We start from the raw sequence: 20259 nt of genomic DNA on the forward strand, positions 1-20259 counted from the left end.
CAGGAGCAACATGTTGCTCACCAAGCCCTTGGATGTTTTTTCCAGTGGCCTCAGAGCAGGTGCTTCTTTTTAAATTTCTGGCTTGGAGGCAAGTTTTGTTGCATAAAAACTAGGTGTACTACCAAACAGAGTGTCCTGTTGGCTGCCAGTTCACATAGGAGCTATCAAATAACCAACCGCAGACCTATCTGTTACCTCTCAGGAACATATTTCATGCATATGTTGCTCCCCAACTTTGTTTATATTTGAATGTGGCTCATGGGTAAAAAAAGGTTGGGGACCCCTGGCCTATGGATAATACCTCAACCATCATCCCTTTTTCCATACGACATTTATTCCCCTCTTATGACATTTTGATTTGCACCATCTGGGGAATGGTAATGGCATGACATCCCTCATGTATATGTTAAAATTGTATAACATTTGTTGCACAGCATATGCTGTTTCTTCTTTTCTATACATTTCCCCAATGGGCTCCTTTACTGCTGGGTGAGCAGCGCAAATAAGCTATGTAGCCTAAATCCAACAAGGTTATAACTTTTGAATTAGAACAAAATGATTTTGGCCGCTCAAGACTCACCCCCTGTATGCTTAATTCAGTACAGCTCCATTATGGTACACCGGGTATTCAGCCATCAGCGTTCCCACTGTAATCTATTGTGCAAACGGATGGAAAGGCGTCACTCCGGTAAAAAGAAGAACGTGGTTTATTGAAACAGGTCACAAACCAACATCACCTGACGCGTTTCGGGAGCAACTCCCTTAATCATAACTTTTGAATGAATTATTTATTGAAGTGGCATCAGAGAGCTATACAACTTGTACTATGCTTTTAAAAAGATATATGGCACTAGGATTTGAGGGCGAGAAAAACGAAAGGATAACAAAGGGGAATGGACAGCAAAGGCAAAGGAAGCCAGAAGGCCCCAGACTTGTTGACATGAAGTGATTGATGACTACTGACAGGTTTATTTCAGACAAAGGGTTTCTTGAACCAGGGACATATTTATGTCATGGTATTTGCTGTAGATATCCAGGAAGAGCTTGCGAGCAGTAACATAGAAGAGTAAATCTGTGCAAGGCCTGGGAGAGGATACCAAAACATTTTTCTAAAGCCAAAATGTAAAATCAAGAACGATAAAAGAATTTGGCTTTACAGTCTGTATTTGTCTTCTCTGCATGTGTGTGTATTCATCTCCAAAGGAAGCATTTCATGCCTCATGTGCAGGCATTTATATAAATGGGACATTCTTGGAATCCTGCATATCCAACAGGAGTTTTACTTCACTTAAAAAGCGTAATAAACAGAAAATGTAGATGCATGTATTAAAGTACTTGAACTGCATATGAGCCACAATTTATTTTTTCTGTGAAGGAACATTTTATTACAGACGTTACCTTTGCTCTATTTTGTGTGTCAGTTCCCTCTTTATTCTCATGAGCAAGCAGTTGGAGGGTAAGGCAGCCATTTAGTATGGGCCCCTACCATCAGAAGGTGATCTTAGATAAAAGGTACAAATGAAACGTGACATTTGTAGTGTATGAATCAGGAAAGTTCACCATGTGCGAAAGCAGTTTGTTGAGTCATATGGAAAATAACCGTTTTTGTGGTATTATTTTTTAACTGGGTATTTGACTCATGCTTATTGTGCATATTATAATATATACAAATATTTTTTTTCTCTGCAATGTTTTATGTTTGTATGCCTGGAATAGATTCTGGTCCTACGCAAAGTGCAGGAGCTAAACATATGAGAAATGTTGGTGTTTAGCCATGTAAGTTGGGTCTGGGTGCATGCCCTAAACCTATAGCTCAAGGTGGAGGTATCAAACCATAGAGAGAACAGTGGGTGCTCACATATACACTTCTTTGGTTTAAATGTCTCTTTATTTGTTGTTTTTTATTGGTTGATTATTTTTCTTTACTTGGGGGGTCCAGGGTATATTGTATATTTAGTATACCAAAGCCTATGATGTAGTGCCTATTTGTGCGAAATGAGTAAGGCTTTATTATGTTATTATGTTCACTGTTTGCCTAAAATAAAGTCTGTAGTTCTTTTACTACGCATGTCTGTGGGGTCTGTGAGTTCCTGCTGTTCTCTCCATAATGTGCCGGACTTTAGTGAGATGGTCAATGAGCTTTACATGGAAATTAAAGGAAAACTATACCCCCAAAATGAACACTTAAGCAACAGATAGTTCATATCATATTAAGTGGCACATTAAAGAATCTCACCAAACTGGAGTATATATTTTAGTAAATCTTGCCCTTTTACATCTCTTGCCTTGAGCCACCATTTCGTGATGGTCTGTGTGCTGCCTCAGAGATCACCTGACCAGAAATACTTCAACTCTAACTGTAACAGGAAGAAGTGTGGAAGCAAAAGACACAACTCTGTCTGTTAATTGGCTCATGTGACCTAACACGTATGGTTTGTTGGTATATTTGTGAGTACAGTGAATCCTACGATCTCAGGGGGCGCCCCTTATTTTTTAAAATGGCAATTTTCTATTTATGATTACCCAATGGCAAATACTACTAGAAAAGTATATTATTATGAAAATGGTTTATTTACATGAAGCAGGGTTTTACATATGAGCTGTTTTATGCAATATGTTTTTATAGAGACCTACATTGTTTGGGGGGTATAGTTTTCCTTTAACAACTGTACAAGGATCTTGACATTTTTTCATCAGGGGTTATACCCAACACTGGCTGCCTTCTGCTCCAGGTTGGGTAGCAGGGGCTATTATATGGATTGAAATGTGTATGAATTTAAAGGGCCTTGCTTTGTTTGCATCTATCCCTTACCTGGTTGGTAAGGCGGAAATGACTGCATATGTTGGCCTATATCCTCTATCGCTTTCCCAGGAGTGCACCGTTCAGGAGCAGGGACTATACATACAGCAGGTTTAGCTGGCTATATCTTCAGCATAGGGAATCATTATTTCAAAGAATGAAAAGTCGCACAGTCCTTAAATTCAGGGATTTTGAGGTGCTTCTATTGATTAAGTACCATAATAACATAGAGGTTATAATTGATTAAAGTTCATGCCCATCAAGTCAGCAGGTGCCATGCCATATTTGCTTTGACATAATAATAATCCAAGTCAGGGCTAAACTTGACTGTATTGCAAAAATTACCAAAATCAGTTTTGAACCCAACGGTCTAGTAGTGGTAGGTTGCAGTTTCAATTCAGCTGCTAAAGGATCATGGTGCAACTTCTCTACCATAATAAATGATCAGCAGTTATAGCACCTCATTGGCTCAAAGAGAATCTGTCTTCTCAATTCACCTCAATTAGCATAAAGGCAGCTATGAAGTTATCCCTGAGTATGCAAATATATCCCATATTTTTTCTGGCTAAATTGAATCTGCAAGTAAATTATACTGGGTTTTTCCAACAGAGATTTATTTTTATTCTGGTTTTCTTTATAGGCTTAGAAATCTGGCAGTGACTGGTCTTCTGTGTTAATAAATGTGTTGCTTCGGGGAAGTCACTATATTTCCTCCAAATTATCTTAGAACCCCACATGGAAAACTTTTTAGGGTTCCACAAACCTTTAGAAAGAGGTCCTATTTTGTAAACATTATCTTAGTCACTCTAGGGTCACTCTGTACTCCTGGGTCCCCAAGAGCCTACAAGTCTATTACCCCCTACTGTTATATCCCTGCCCAAAGGAAACATGATGACTTAGACTTCTTATTTTACATTTCAAGCTCAACTACTACTTTTTATATGAATACACGATACATGAATTAATATATTGTTTCCTAAAAAGAAACTTTCCCTTCAGCAGTAAATACTCTAAAATATATAGTTCGACACAGCCTGTATGTGTCTACACAACAAAACAAGAAGCCTTGTTTCTGTCCCTATAATTGAGAACGACAAATCCTTTTTTTTAAGTCAAAGTAACTCGACTGAAGAGGTGAGAAAAGTTCCTCAGAAGCCAATGTGGCAAGCCTAATGTAAGAAAGAAGGGCCAAAATAAGTACAGAGAAAGTAAAAACTCTTCCTGGACGAAAAGAGAGAAATCACCAAGCGGGAAATTTCCTAAGTTAAAAATATTTGTGAAACAACAAAAGAAAGGAGTTTTATAAGGTAACACTGTAAAGTGAAATAAGGTAACAGTACATTGGCACACTGGAAAGTAAAACTTACATCAAAAGGCTAATTTACGAATAAAGTCAATAGGCAAATTGTCACATTTTGGTTCTAATCGCCATGTTTTTCCCCCACAATGGAGCCTTTTTTCTAAAATTCCAGCATTATTATAAGTGTATGCTAAGTTTTGTCAACCTTGATGCGCTAATAAGTGTCAATTTTGAAAAGTTGTGTCATGTGTTTTTTTTCCCCTGGCATTGTGTTTTAATTTTGTCACTTCCATGTTGTCAAGGGTATTAGTAGTATGGATATTTATTTTGTGTTTGTTAGTGTAAAATAGATCTTGGTTAAGTATGGGACCTGTTATCCAGAATGCTGGGGACCTGGGGTTGTCCAGTTAACAGATCTTAATACCTTAAGTCTACTAGAAAATCATTGAAACATTTAATAAACCCAATAGGCTGGTTTTGTCTCCAATAGGAACTAATTATTTCTTAGTTTGAAACATGTACAAGGTAATGTTTTATTATAACAGAGACAAAGGAAATCATTTTTTAAACATTTGGATTCTTTGCATAAAACAGAGCCTATGGGAGATAGCCTTTCCATAATTTGGAGACTTCTGGGTAATGAGTTTCCATATAATGTGTTCCATACCTGTATATTGATTCTTTCTGTCCACATATTTCTTCTATTTTATTCTTTAGCTGACTTGGTGCTATCCAGAGTTCTGGACCATGCTGAGTATTTGATATTAGAAACCTAATAATCTGTGCATCATTGGTACAACCATAAGCGACTGTTTTAAAGGGGCACTGAAGAAGGCTTCTTACAATGAAATATACAATTATAAAAGAAATCATGGCATGAATTTATCAAAATCCAAATTCATCTCACTCACTCAATTTTTGGAAAGCCACTCCGACCTAATCCACACAGATTATTCCCCCCTATTTATCATTCAATTTTCCAAATAAGATCGAAAAAAAAATCTGAACCTGCAACTTTTTGGGAATTAATGCCCAAATACTGCAACTTTTTCGGATTTGATGCACGAATACCGTGACTTTTTTGGAAACCCAGCTCAATCATCTGCCATTGACTTCTACATGAACTCGGCCGGCAGGTCTGAGTTAGAGTACTTTTTTATTTGGACTTTTAACACCATCGGGGTTTCCTATGAAAAAATGGTGGTTTTCCCCTTTAAAAGTCCAACCAGAAAAAACTGAACTTTGATAAATAACCCCCGAAATATATTAACACAATATGATGTATATTTTTTTGCCATGATCATAAAGAATCAAAACTGAGTGATGAAATGATGGGGTTTTTTTTTTGTTTCTTTAGGTATGGGATATGGAACTTGAAAGGTCTGCAGAAGCCTGGGCTGAAACATGTCTATGGGAACATGGGCCAGCTAACTTACTTCCATCAATTGGGCAGAATTTGGGTGCCCATTGGGGAAGGTATGTATTATTAGTTTAACCCTTAAGATGGAATAAAATACTTTCACATTATAACTTTTTTTTTTCTTTTTAAAGGTACAGACCACCTACATATCATGTCCAGGCTTGGTATGATGAAGTGAGAGACTATACATTTCCTTATCCACAAGAATGTAACCCATACTGCCCATTTAGGTGCTCTGGTCCTGTCTGCACACATTATACACAGGTATGGTACGTACATAAAATTAATTTAAGTTTATCGAAAAACATGATTACGCAAAAGATTATGAGATACAACAATACAAAATGCTATTGAAGATGCCTATCTGCCTATTTATTGTCATTCCTCGATGCAAAAATGTTATCTTCATGCAGTTTGTCATGCAATGTGTTTCCGATCTAATGCATGCAGCCTCGTGAGTTGTAATTGCTAGCTTTAGAGAGGTAGATCTAATTCTTTTTAACCAGGCATGGTACCTGTTAACAAGAATACTCAGGACCTGGGGGGTTTCCAGATAAGGGGCCTCTCCATAATTTGGAGTTCCATACTGAGTTTACTAAAAAATTATTTAAATGTTAAATAAACCCAATAGGATTAATTATATCTCCGTTGGGATCAAGTGCAAGATACTGTTTTATTATTACAGAGAAAAAGGAAATATGTTTTCAAATTTTGAATGATTTGATTAAAATGATGCCTATGGGAGGAGGCGACTGTCTCGTAATTCGGAATTATCCGTATAACAGGTTTCAGGATGATGGATCCACTACCTGTATAGCTATAGTGTTAGACTGTTAGAGCAATGGAGTGCTACTGAGAGGCTGGGTAATGTCACTGATAACCAATAAGCTAGGCAAAATTGGATTCATGATAATCCAATTGTAGCTTGGTTACCAGTTTATACACCTCATTTTGATTGTCATAATTAAGACAATTGAGTCTGTAGCAAGAATACTCCAGGGATGGTGGATATTGTCATGTTGTCTATTCTAGACCCACGTGACTGAGTACCTTTTCGATGTTTTCTTGCATGGCCACAATGATTTCTGCCATTTAATGCAATCATAAAAGAGTATGGTTCTCCTAACAGTCTCATATTTTCATCTGCAGCTTGATGAAATGACATTTTAAAGATCTTTTTAAAATCTTAGGGGCAGATTTATTAAGGGTCGAAGTGAAAATTTGAATTCAAATTTTCAAATTTTATTTTGGTCAAAACTCTCAAATTCGAATTCTGAATTATCCAAACTTAATTTGAGTTTTTATTCAAATTCGAATTTCAAGATTTGTCATATCATAAGGCCCTTTAAAAACTTGAATTGAAAACTTGACATTCAAGTTTTCAGAGAAAAAAACTCGAATCATTTTTCTAATTCAAATCGAATTTGATTAACCTTTTGCAGGTCGATTGAATTCGTCCTAGCTGAGAAAATTCGATTTTAATAATAAATTTTGATTGGTCGAATTTAAAATTTATGGGAGTTTTAAAAAACTCACATGAATTCGAAATTTGACCCTTGATAAATGTGCATCTTTATATGTGCCCTGCAACACAATTGCATTGGAGGCAATTCCTGCTCATTTCTGTTGACTGAAGTATTTATGTTTTGAATCATTTACTAAAGAATTAGGTGTAACACAGTCACCCAACTTTCTCAAATCCGTAATCCAATATCACTAAACCTGTAAACCTATTTAAGATGTACATTACTTATTGTTTTACATTTTGACTTTCTGAATATAACAAAACTCAATGGTATAGTCATATATTTGTCTTTCCTTACAGCTGGTATGGGCAACAAGTAGCAGAATTGGCTGTGCTATAAACTTGTGCCATAACATGAACGTCTGGGGAATGATTTGGCCAAAAGCAATATATCTTGTGTGCAATTACTCTCCAAAGTAAGTCATTATTTATATATTCATGTGTAATGACATTTTGGAATTGCTCTAATGGAAAGTACACATATATACTGTTTAACTATACTGACATGTCATTTTTAAACTGGAGCAAAGATCAGAATGGTAGGTAATTTAAACTTTCTACTTAGCCAAAACAATTTGCCTGCCTGAGGCACTGGAGACAACACATCATTTCATTAGATTTACTTAATTATTATGGTTTGTTTTAGGGGTAATTGGTGGGGTCATGCTCCATACAAGCATGGACATCCATGTTCTGCTTGCCCACCCAGCTATGGAGGAGGCTGCAAGGACAATCTCTGCTACAAAGGTATAGTACTGCTAAGAATATGTTTTTTTTACCAACCAAATAATTCTGTAATGATTTTTATGGGGCATTTTTTATTTCTAAATTACACTGTTTACATTGCAGATAATTCACTCTAACATATACAATTTAATTCCAAACCCAACAAGTGTATTTTTTTAGTTGTGATATTGGTATGTAGGCGCCATCTTAGGTCATTTTGCCTGGTCATGTGCTTTCAGAAAGAGCCAGCACATTAGGATGGAACTGCTTTCAGGCAGGCTGTTGTTTCTCCTACTCAATGTAACTGAAGGTGTCTCTTGGGACATGGGTTTTTAATACATAGTGCTGTTCTGTTTACCTGTTATCTGGTTACCTTCTCATTGTTCTGCTGATGGGCTGCTGTGGGGGGAGAAGGGAGGGGGTGATATCACTCCAACTTGCAGTGCGGCAGTAAAGAGTGACCGAAGCTTATCAGAGCACAAGTCAGGTGACTGGGGGCACATGGGAAAATGACAATATGTCTAGCCCCATGACAGATTTTAAAATTAAATACCGTATATACTCGAGTTTCAGCGTCCAAAATATGCTGAAAAATTCTACCTCGGCTTATACTCGAGTCAGGGCCTTGCACAAAAATTATCCTTTGCTGATCAAAGCGTATATAGGGTACCTAGCGGTTGGAGCGGGTGGCTGCGCTGACCTGTACATCTTCTGTGCACCGCAGGGCCCTCGGCAGCTCACACAAATCCTCTCTTCTGTGTGCCGCAGGGCCCCAGCAGCTCGCGCACATCATCTCTTCTGCGCACCGCAGGGCCCCAGCAGCTCGGACATCCAATCTTCTGCACGCCGCAGGCTGTCAAATCAGATGCCTGAAGGGCGGAAGCTGAACACACGCTGCGTGTGACTTCACATCGTCTCTTCTGCGCACCGCAGAACCCCAGCAGCTCGCGCACATCCTCTTTTCTGTGCGCCGCAGGGCCCCAGCAGCTCGCGCACATCCTCTTTTCTGTGCACTGCAAGGCCCCAGCAGCTCGGACATCCAATCTTCTGCACGCCGCAGGCTGTCAAATCAGATGCCTGAAGGGCGAAAGCTGTGTGTGACTTCACGAGCGGCGCAATGTCATCGGCCACACACACTTGTCTTCAACCACGGCAATTTGACAGGCCCAGGCCCTGGGGAGCAGGGAAAAAATACGGTACCGTACATATAAATGAATATATAACAGCTTCCCTTTTCCAATTATGGCAGTATCTGCAGTGCTGATTTTGACATGAGGCAAGAAAAGCTCAGGCAGTACCTAAGAGATGTCAATACAAATAGATAACAAATAGAGACCTGTTTTTTATTTGACTGGGCAATATGAAATAGATCACAGTTGTGGAGCCATTCATTGTGCCACATGCAGCAACTTAACATCCACATTTTCAATCTGAAAATTTAAAGTTATGCTCTCTACATCAGCAAATCTAACCAAGGGATAATACCCTTTGGGAAGGTATGGTAAGTTGGTAACTATGGAGGTATAGTAGGGAGAGATGGTGCCTATAGTAACAGTGGGATAATACTGTAAGTACTGTATTCAAAAACATTTAACCCACTCATGTCTCATTTTTTGATTATTTAAACTTACCAGTAACTGCTGCATTTCTCACCCTAGGCTTATACTCGAGTCATTAAGTTTTCCCAGTTTTTGTAGGTAAAATTAGGTACCTCGGCTTATACTCGGGTCGGCTTATACTCGAGTATATACGGTAGAAAAGAAAATCTGTTTGCTTTTTTGAGAAACAGATTTCAGTGCAGAACTCTGCTGGAGCAGCACTATTAACTGATATATTTTGGGGAAAAAAAATCTTGTTTTCCATGACAGTATCCCTTTAATCTTTCTTTATATCATAGATAAGCAATCATAGGGACTGGGTGCTACTGTCAAATGTAGTTTGAAAATATGGAATAGATACTGAATAACGGAGTATGCCTCTTTTTTATATCTTATTTTTTGTGTATAGTATTTATATTAGGAAATGCAGAGCGCTGTTAGATGGTTTGATTGTCTTTGTCGATATTCATAAACTGATAAGATTAAAAAGTTACCCTAGTATACACAAAAATTATTCATTATTATGTAAAAAAAAGATTTAAGGAAAGCCAAAAAGATGATGGACTAGTTGTTCTGTCTGCTTTCAACAACCATAAACCCTGTTAGGATTAAAAGTGAATATAATTCACTCTTGCAAATGCCATATACCTCTGTAAATAGCATATCCTGTGAAAATCAATCTTTAGAAATGGAAATTACCCAGGACTACTGAAGAAGTCAAAACATGATCTGGCTGAGCAAGAGATATCACTGGCAGAAGAGCCTCTGATAAGTCAGATCTGCAAAGCACAACCCATAGATCAATGCAAATGAAATGGAAAAAAGTTCATCTGCCACTGGAGTAGTTTAAAAATTGTGTTGTACTGTATAACATCTTCTTCAGCTTCGTCACAAAAACAAAATCATTAAAAAAAAAAACCACCTTTCTAGGACAAAGTTCTTTGGAGTGCAGAAGAATGGGAATGAGCGCATAAGCCATATTAGTGATACTATTAGCTGGCTACAGCAAGGGGCAAATTTACTTAAAGGGGAAGGAAACCTAGTCGGCGCAAACCCACCACCCCCCCACCCGTTTGTTGCCCACCCTCCCTCCTCCCCCCTGGCCTACCCGTCCTGCTGGGCAAATGCCCCTAACTTGTTACTTACCCTTCTGCGCAGGTCCAGTCCAGGGAGTTCACAGACGACATCTTCTTCCACGCGATCATTTCGCCGGTACGGATCTACTGCGCATGCGCCAAAAGTCACGCGCATGCGCAGTAGATCGTACCGGCGAAATGATCCTACTGCGCATGCGCCGTTCAAAGCAGGAAGAAGATTGCTTGGAAGAAGATGTCGTCTGTGAACTCCCTGGACTGGACCTGCGCAGAAGGGTAAGTAACAAGTTAGGGGCATTTGCCCAGCAGGACGGGTAGGCCAGGGGGGAGGAGGGAGGGTGGGCAACAAATGGGTGGGGGGGTGGAGGGTTTGCGCCGACTAGGTTTCCTTCCCCTTTAAGGTCGAATATCGAGGGTTAATTAACCCTCGATATTTGACTGTCGAAGTTAAATCCTTCGACTTCGAATATCGAAGTCGAAGGATTTAGCACAATTCTAACGATTTGAAGGATTTTAAGTTCGAATCGTTCAATTCGAAGACGAAGGTCGTAGTCGAAGGTCGAAGTAGCCAATTCGATGTTCGAAGTAGCCAAAAAAAACATTCGAAATTCAAACTATTTTTCCTCTATTTTCCTCTATTCCTTTTACTCGAGCTTAGTGAATGAGCCCCCAAATGTTTAAAAGTGGTTGTATTTCTTTTGGGTAGTAGGTGGGGGACTATTGGAATACTGACTAGCACGTTAATAGTTGGGAAAGTATGCAGAACAGTGAATGAAGTTTATTCAGCCTTTTAATGTGATTCCACTGTGAAATTGTTGGCATTTGTTGCTGAAAATTATAGTCTACCAAGAGTTTTTTTTTTTTTTGGCGTATTATTTTTTGATTTACTTCTGTCTTCAAAGTAAAAATATGTACTGTACAGGTGTAGAATCTGTTATCTGGAATGTGATTTTCCTAATAAGGGATCTTTTTGTAATTTGGGTCACCTTAATTAAGTCTGCTAAAAAAATAAATTAAAGGTGAACTGTCGCAAAAATGAAAATTAATATAAGCTTCAGCATACTGAAATAAGAAATTTCTATATACAATCAATTAAAAATTCTGTACTGTTTCTGAAATAATCAAGTTTATCTTCACTATCCCTCTCTCAGCTTCTGTTTTGCTTCATTCTCTCTTCATGCAGGAGTTGGGTGTCAGATAGTCATTGACAGTTAGATCCAATATATCTTATAGGGGGCCTAGAAGATGTATTAGAGCTCACTCTATTAAAATCACAAGGCATCTTGTCTCTCTACATGCAGAATTTGTGCAAAAGGCAGTTTTTTGGATCTAACTGTCAATGATTTTCTCACTCACAACTGCCGCAAGAAGACAGAATGACGAGAAACAGATGCTGAGAGAGGAATAGTGAAGATAAACTTGATTATTTCAGAAATGCCGATTATTTAATTGATTGTATTAACAACGTTTCTTATTTCAGTATGTTGGAGCTTATATTAAATTCTCATTTTTGCGATAGGTCCCCTTTAAATAAACCCAACTGGATAGTTTTGCCACCAATATAGAAGCATGCAACTTAGTTACCATGAAGTATAAGGTATAGTTTTATTATTAAAAGAATAAGGAAATCATTTTTTGAAAAATTAATTATTTACTAAAAATTAGGGATGTAGCGAACTGTTCTGCTGCGAACTAGTTCGCGCGAACTTCGACCGTTCGCGTCCGCCGAATGTTCACGAACGTTTGGGAACGTTCGCATTTTGAGTTCGCGTTCGATTCGAATACAAGTCGTTCGACCATTCGACCATTCGAATTCCTTCGACCGCTAAAAATCGAACGATTTCCATTCGTTCGAACGATTGTAAGCATTCGATCGAATGAAAAGCATTCGATTGAATGATTAAAATCCTTCGATCGTTCGAATCGAACGATTTTAGCGGGTGTTCGAAGTTCGCGAACTGTCCGCGAACGTTCGCATTTTTTGCCGGTGTTCGCGAACGGCGTTCGCGAACACCAAATCGGCAGTTCGCTACATCCCTACTAAAAATGGACTTTATGGGAGATGGCCTTTATTACAGTGGAATATACATAAGTCATAGGACATGTCAGGGCAGCTCAGTGCACACATGCAAAAGCAGACTTTGGCCATGCTGAAGAATCTCTGAAGGTTGCTGTGGGTACAGATGCTCTTTAGTTGGCCTTTAAGCAACATTACTTAACTTTTTAAATGCACGATCTTAACAAATATTTGCAATTTATCTGTTAAATGTGCATTGTAACCATTCTTATGCAAAATGAATACCTTTACTGTTGAGTTACATTTTTTTTCATCATACATACTTTAAAAATAGCTTTTGAGGCATTGTTTTTCTGAAAAGCTTGGCACTCAGCTAAAATTATTCACCCATTGCTGTGAAAGGTCTGTGTATTTTGTACTTCTGTGTATTCATATGGAATAACACATGTTTGTAGCACTCTTCCACCCTGGAGTCATGTCTCCTGACACAAGGATTAATGGCCATCTTGAAGTCCCTCGGATAAATAGTTTAGTGGTCTCACCTCAGTCTCCAATGAACCAAAGTCTTCTTTTTTAAACCACAACTAGCAATTAGGCAGAGGGTTAGGGCAGAGGCAGCCGTGCAGGGAAGATGATTATTGCTGGTCTTTTCCTAGAGATCAAACAAGGTCACTTGGGTTGTAAACGCTAATGCAGAGATATTACAAGCTCAGTTGTCAGGTTTTTCTATGTCTATGCATATATATGTTTTTTTTTCAGATAAATCTAATCTTCTTCATTCTTAATATAAGGTATAGGTAAACTGCTTCCATGTAGTAATATTGTATTCACATTTACAGATGGTTCAGATTTCCATTATCCCCTTCCTGAACCTGAAGAAGAGACCAATGAAATTGAGAGACAAAGTTCAAAAGTTCTGGACACCACATCCCAAAGCAGAGCCAGAACCAACTCCCCAACCTCTTCTACCAAAGTGGAGAGTTTCGATAACAATGAAGTCATCAGCACTGAACAAATGTGTAAGAAGTTTTCATTTTAAACAACCAGAAGTAAACTCTCACACTCATGTTGAGTTATTATAGCTGAGGCTTTCAGACTGAATGCATACATTGATCTAAGATTATTTGAAATGTATATTTTGAAGAATTGCAGATGGACAGCAAGATTTTTTTTTATGAAAAGAAACACTAGAAGGTTCCCCCTTATTGAAACTGGAAACGGCAGCGCAAGAGCTTTAGTCATTTGTTTGATTTGGAGCTGTCAAACATTGTGTTTGAATATCACACGTAGTAACTATTTAAATGTTATATAAATAGTGCCAATCAAAATTTCCTTATGGTAGTAGTATTCGCAATGAACAGTCGTTAGTATTGACATGCAACAATTTTATTGCCCAAAAAGGAAACCAGTATATAAAAGGACAGCGGCACAGGCATGTTTCAGTAAAAATAAAATAAGATTTCTCTCAATTGTGAAAAATCTTAAACAGAATCAGAACAGAATTTTGTTTGTTTAGCAGAAATTGGCAGATTTTATACAAGTAGTATTAGTACTAGGGAACAAATGGTCTACCATAATATATCAAAGTGATTGGACATATATAATATCAATTGAATACTATAAAATTCTTATAAAATTATATAAACTAAATGGAAACTTATTTTCAGAGTGAAAGGATTCCTTTATCCTGGTGTTTCATATGCACACCATCCAATGTGTAGTAAGATTCCCAAATGTAGAAAGTTGAAACAGACTGGGACATAGGCAGTGCTTTTGTCTGCAATCAGCCTTTATTGATGCTGAATCACGAAATGTTTCACGACATTCATTTATAAACTAAATGAATTGCCAAAAAAAGGTTTGCAAGACCCTATAATTAGCAGAAGAGCGATAAGGACTCATTAGTGTTCACCATAGTTCAAGCCAAGGGTATAGAGTAGGTAATAAAAAATGAGAGCATGAATATTGTATCTCCTGTAAGATTATACTCCAGACTTACAAGGGCTCCAATGATGAAACAAACAAGTGATTCCTTTAGTTAAACACCAAAGCACACGTCCACCTTGTTAAATGAATGCATCAGAATATCAGAATTCTGTCTATGTGTTTAACCTTTTTATTATTTTTTTTAAATTCTAGCTCAAATTGTGTCATGTGAGGTGCGGTTGAGGGATCAGTGTAAAGGGACAACATGCAACAGGTGATTTTCAATATTATGAAAATTTTTTATTGTTTTCTAACATCTGCGTAATATATTTTGGGGTTTATGTAATAAAAGGCACAAAGTTTGCCATGGAGCAGTAACCCATAGCAACCAATCAGCAGGTAGAATTTACTTGTCACTTGTTTAAAAGTAAGTATTTTATTGGTTGCTATGGGTTAACTTAGCACATTTTATTACATACGGGGGATTACCTTCTAACACAACTTTCACTTACTCCCTGTAGTTGATTGTGCTGTGTATTTCTGCACTGTTAGAGTAACCACACACAGGGAGATTTGTAGAGGTTTGTCACCCCATCGATTCATCACTCTGAGGGAGGGGAACAAAATGATCTTTTCTGTCTATTGACAGATGTATATCTCTTGAAAACATGTTGACCTGCATTTTCATGTCATGCGTGTGTTGCTAAAACAATGCATTACTGTAACTTCCATTTCACTTTAAACGGGGGCGGGATTGAATTTTTTGGGCCCCCTTCCTCGGAGCAATGAATTGTTGGGAAGAAAAAAACACTACATATATCTATGTGTGCTACTACTAGTGATGGGCGAATTTATTTGGCAGGAGCGAATTTGCGGTCAGAATTGTCACCAGCGTCGGAATTGTCACCTCTGTCAAAATTTTAATTTCGCAAATTTTCCGCCGTTTAGCAAATTTCGTGGGAAATTTGCGAATTTTTTCGGCTACACACTACTACCTGGAACCTGAATACATGGAACATCTAACATAGCTACTTAGGGGGTTAATGGGAGAAGTCCCAATGATATTTTGATGTGTGCTGGGTTTCATGCAATACCCCGAAGTTTTCTGAGCTTCTCGGACAAAAATCTGCGTTTTTGGGTGAAAAATCGGATGAAAAAAAAAACAAAAAAAAACGTGAAAATCTGATTTTTCCCCGCAAAACAGATTATAGTAAACTCAGTAAATACCATATTGTGGATGCACTTGCCCAGGATAGCGTTGGGTACTAGCACTATATTCTAGTAGAAAGTACCCATGGTTAATGCAATTTATATAGGCTACAAGGTTAGCAATTTGCTTCACTGGGGGTTGCCCAAGATATAGGCATGTTCCAGTATTTTAAGTTTTAGTTTTTGCTTTTTAGTTTTATGTTTTCAATTGTGTATTGCTTATTTTTGCTTTACAGCCCTTCTGTGTCTACTGTGTCTAATGTGGTGATTGGGCCTTTGTCAACTAGAGCATATCATACTGTAATTGATTCTGTGTGGCGGGGCTACAGCTTCAGCTTTACAACTGCCAATGAACTAGTTCTACTAACCTTCCAATAGTAGTTTAACATTACAAAATTGGCAAGGTATATATTAACTGCAGGAGTCTGGGTTAATTACTAAACTCCGAATGCAAAAATTTAAAAAATCACAAATTTAATAATCTGAAAAAATCGTGAAAATCGGATGAAAGATCCAAAAAAATAATAAATAAGTAATAATAAATAAGTGCAAAAAACCCGAGTGGATATGATTTGAGTTTGTAACAGAAAATGTTAAGACAAAATCGGACTTTGATATACGTGTATAACCCCCCTAAAGTAGGTAACCTACCTGGCCTTACCTGACTTGTATATGTTTTTGTCTCTCTGGTATCTTCTGAACTACACATCATCAACACCTGCTGAGCCTCGGGTTAAAGATGCTTTCCTCTGATTAAACTAAAGTTTCAGATGAGGATTTTTAACATTTAAGACAAGATTTTATCTAAAAAAAAGCCAACAGTTGGCACTCTAAACACTCTGAAAAGCTGTTGTTTTCTTTTCTGTTGTATTTTATTTATATCCTATATATGTATATTTTAATTACAGATATGAGTGTTCTGCTGGTTGTTTGGAGAGCAATGCCAAAGTTATTGGAAGTGTACATTATGAAATGGTAACTATATACTACTTCTCGCCCCAACTGCCTTTTTTGTAAAAACATCCATGCTTATGTTTTTATTTTAAGTGAGTGCATGAACTGTGGAGTAATTAACAATTGGTCTTCAGGATACTTCTGGTATTTTTACTTTACATTTATATCTAAAGACAGATGTGCGGCTTCTGGAGAAGCAGAATAGCCCAGATTTCAAATGAAATATGTCATGTTATCATTACTGTCAACATGCATATGTCATCCCGCAGAGGAGAAATCATTAGGGATCACTATTTTACTCACCATGTTTGGTTTAAGGAGCTTAGGTCTCAAGGCTAAAAGACAGTAACCACTTCAAAGTCACATCAGGGGTGCTCATAGAATGTGCTGTATTTGCCTGCCAGGCAATCTCTTATTCACACCACATGGCTAGATCCCAGAGAGGTCCATTTGCTATAGTTTCATTGGTTGTGTAGCTACAGATTTATTAATATTGTTCTGGCTTCACTCCAATGTCTGTGGTTCTTGAGCAAATTAGGTCTACTGCAGACACTTATACCTATGAAAGTATGTGCTTAATCCCTAAATTCAGATGCATCTAAAAGATCTCCCGGCCCTTACAATAAAACAAGTTGCGGCTCTGCGCACCGCCATTCGCGCATGCGAGTACAATGATTAGGGCTTGTACTGATCATCTTTTTTTGCCTATTGTTTTATCACAAAACACCTTGAGTGGTAGATAATTCGATTCCCAGAGCACAGAAATACTCCCCGCATAATGTATTTCTGCTTCTCTGAAAACCAGGTTCGTGGGACACCAGATAAATACCCAGTGGACCCTGCCGACCCAGGCCTGGGTCTACTGCCTGCACAGGCCTGTGCTGCCCCTAGAGGCACGGAGGTGGTTGTGGTTGGGCTGGGGGGCCTGTAGGGGGGATAAGGGGCCCTGTGGATGATGGACCCTCCAGTCCTACTTTGCTGGAAACTAAAACATTTGGTGAAGAGAGGGGGTTTTGTACTTGTAATGTATCTACCTCATTAAGGATCAAACTAAAAAAAAACAAATTTTTCTTCATTGGGCAGAGACACACGTGGAGATTCGGCCGGCGAGAAATTGCCTCTACTTCGGGCGACTAATCACCCTGAACTGCCTTCCCGCCGGCTAGAATGTAAATCGCTGGCAGGATGGCACTCTGAGCTCTTCGTTTGCCAAAGTCATCCGTAGTTGCCTCCGAGTGCGACTAATCTCCCCGAATCTCCATGTGTGTCTCTGCCCTTAATCAGTAAGCACTAGCCCTATTCAATGCACTCATCTTGTAAAACAATTAGGTATACTGCTCCGTTCAGTAATTTGTAAATAGTCATTGCTTCTCCTTTCCATAAATACATATATTTAACCATTGTATATATACAAGTGAGGAATTCTAGCCTTAGTAAAGTAACAGTACAGAAGTATCACAATGGTACCTCACAGCTGTTTCTGAACTGTAGATGTTTTCTTGGTGCTGCAGTTCAAATGTTTTGATATCAATATTTTAGTGTGTGGATCATGATATCAGGAGTAAAGGGAGGTCCCTGAGATTGACAGGAGGTCAGACTTTCTACTTTCAAGATGCAGCTCAAAAATACATGTAGGGCGGCAGGTTAGATGAAAATACTAAAGTTCTTGTCCCATAACACATAAATATACAGTTGTGTTCAGAATAATAGAAATCTGACATCACTAACCTGGTCAATCACTGTTTTTGGTCAAAGTAATATTTGTACATGTCAAATAATATACTAGTAGGTGTAGTAGAGTAATAAAAAACCAACAGACCCAACAGCCATGACATGCATGCTGCTCATTCTTTGTAACTGAATCATTAATTGAGGCTTGTTCAAAATAATAGCAGTGTGGAGTTCAATTAGTGAGGTCATTCATTCTGTGAAAAAATAGGTGTTAATTATGACCCTTATTAATGGAAAGAAGGCAGCAAATGTTGTGCATGCTGGTTATAGGGCATTTCTCCCTGAAAATCTACATTTCCAGGCTTGTAACATGTAAAGAAGTGCAGAACATGACAGGCTGCTCAGCTAAAATGATCTCAAGTGCTTTAAAATGGCAATCAAAACCTGAAAGATGTGGAAGAAAATGGAAAACTACCATTCGGATAGATCAAATAATAGCGAAAATGGCAGATGATCAGCTTCAGGAAGATCAAATAAGGTCTGTAGTTACTTGTGATACTGTTACAATTAGAAGACGCCTATGTGAAGCCAAGCTACCGGCAAGAAGCCAATGCAAAGTCCCATTGTTAAAAAAAAAGAGATGTGCTAAAGTGATTACAATTTGCCAAAGAACACATTGACAGTACAGCGTGAAGACAGTGAAACATGGTGACACAAACATCATGATATGGGGATGTTTCTCATACTATGGTTTTGGGCCTATTTATCTCATACCAGAGGTTGTGTTGCCTTATGCCAAATAAGAAATGCCCTTGAAATGGGGGTTTCAACAAGCCAACGACCCCAAACACACCAGTAAATGAGCAACATCTTGGTTCCAGTCCAACAAGATTGACGTTATGGAGTGACCAGCCCAATCCTCGGATCTGAATACAATACAAAACTTGTTGGGGGACTTTAAAAATGCGGGTTCTGAGGCAAAACTAAGAAATGCTGAAGAATTGTGGAATGTAACAGGTCCGAGAAGTTGGTGGACTCCATACAACACATGTGCAACAGTTCTCAGAAACATTGATTATACAACTAAATACTAGTTCAGTTATGCAAGCAAAATCCTGAAACATTTTTCAGTTTGTACAGTGTATGTTTGAGTTTGTAAAGAAGAATGCAGCTTTATTTTGGAACAGCCTAATATTCCCTTTTCCAAACTTTCTGTAAAGGAATAGCACAAATTTGATACATTTTTTTTTTCATGTTTTGATTTGGAATATAATGTGCAGTGTTCCCAATGCATTTGTGTGCATGGAAATAAAAGCTGGATTTTGAGCTTTTTTAGACGCACTACTATTATTCTGAATACAACTGTACCAAACCTAACCCTAATATACCTTCATAAAATCAATGGTATGCTGATCTTGGCAAGTGTGAACCTAAACACCAAATACTTGCACATCATATACAAATTCCAGTACCTGCAATGTAGTCCTGGGTCACTGAGGTACGCTTCTGATTCACAACTTTTGTAAAACTGCAGACAACTTGCAGCTTGGTTGTAGCTCTTTAGGATGGAAACAGACAAATTACATGTACAGCACCAGGATCTTAAAAAGTAGTTTTAATCAGTAGACATTGAATTCATCATCACATGTTTTGAAATATCAGTTTATCCTCCTTGTTTGCTCCTCACTTATGTTTTAAATGCATCAAAATACTGTAAAAACTACATAGATGTGCAAATCATTCTTTGCAGTAACCAAGACATTGTGCTTTTTTTTTTGCACATTTTAGCAATCAAGTATCTGCAGAGCAGCAATACATTCTGGTGTTATAGACAATGATGGTGGATGGGTAGATGTCACGCGGCAAGGAAGAAGAAATTACTTCATAAAATCATACAGAAATGGAGTACAATCCATAGGGTAAGCTATGGGTAGAGTAAGCAGTTGTTGCTTTTCTCTGCTGTATCATAATGGTGCTCCTTCTCAATAATGGATCTACTTTTTTTCCACTTCTGTGTTT

The 20259-nt window shown here is 38.0% G+C and overlaps 1 protein-coding gene across 1 annotated transcript in view; it reads left to right on the forward strand.

Moving 5' to 3' along the window:
* crispld1.S (cysteine-rich secretory protein LCCL domain containing 1 S homeolog) overlaps window positions 1–20259 on the forward strand; it is a 61427-nt gene that overhangs the window by 21200 nt on the left and 19968 nt on the right. Inside the window, exons 3-10 of the mRNA XM_018223813.2 lie at window positions 5458–5576; window positions 5652–5784; window positions 7346–7461; window positions 7692–7792; window positions 13320–13499; window positions 14620–14680; window positions 16524–16590; window positions 20029–20159. Coding sequence (XP_018079302.1) covers window positions 5458–5576; window positions 5652–5784; window positions 7346–7461; window positions 7692–7792; window positions 13320–13499; window positions 14620–14680; window positions 16524–16590; window positions 20029–20159 — 908 coding nt within the window. The remainder of the gene's footprint in view (window positions 1–5457; window positions 5577–5651; window positions 5785–7345; window positions 7462–7691; window positions 7793–13319; window positions 13500–14619; window positions 14681–16523; window positions 16591–20028; window positions 20160–20259) is intronic.

This window comes from Xenopus laevis, chromosome 6S (assembly GCF_017654675.1).
Source record: "Xenopus laevis strain J_2021 chromosome 6S, Xenopus_laevis_v10.1, whole genome shotgun sequence".
In the NCBI taxonomy this organism is placed as follows: domain Eukaryota; kingdom Metazoa; phylum Chordata; class Amphibia; order Anura; family Pipidae; genus Xenopus; species Xenopus laevis.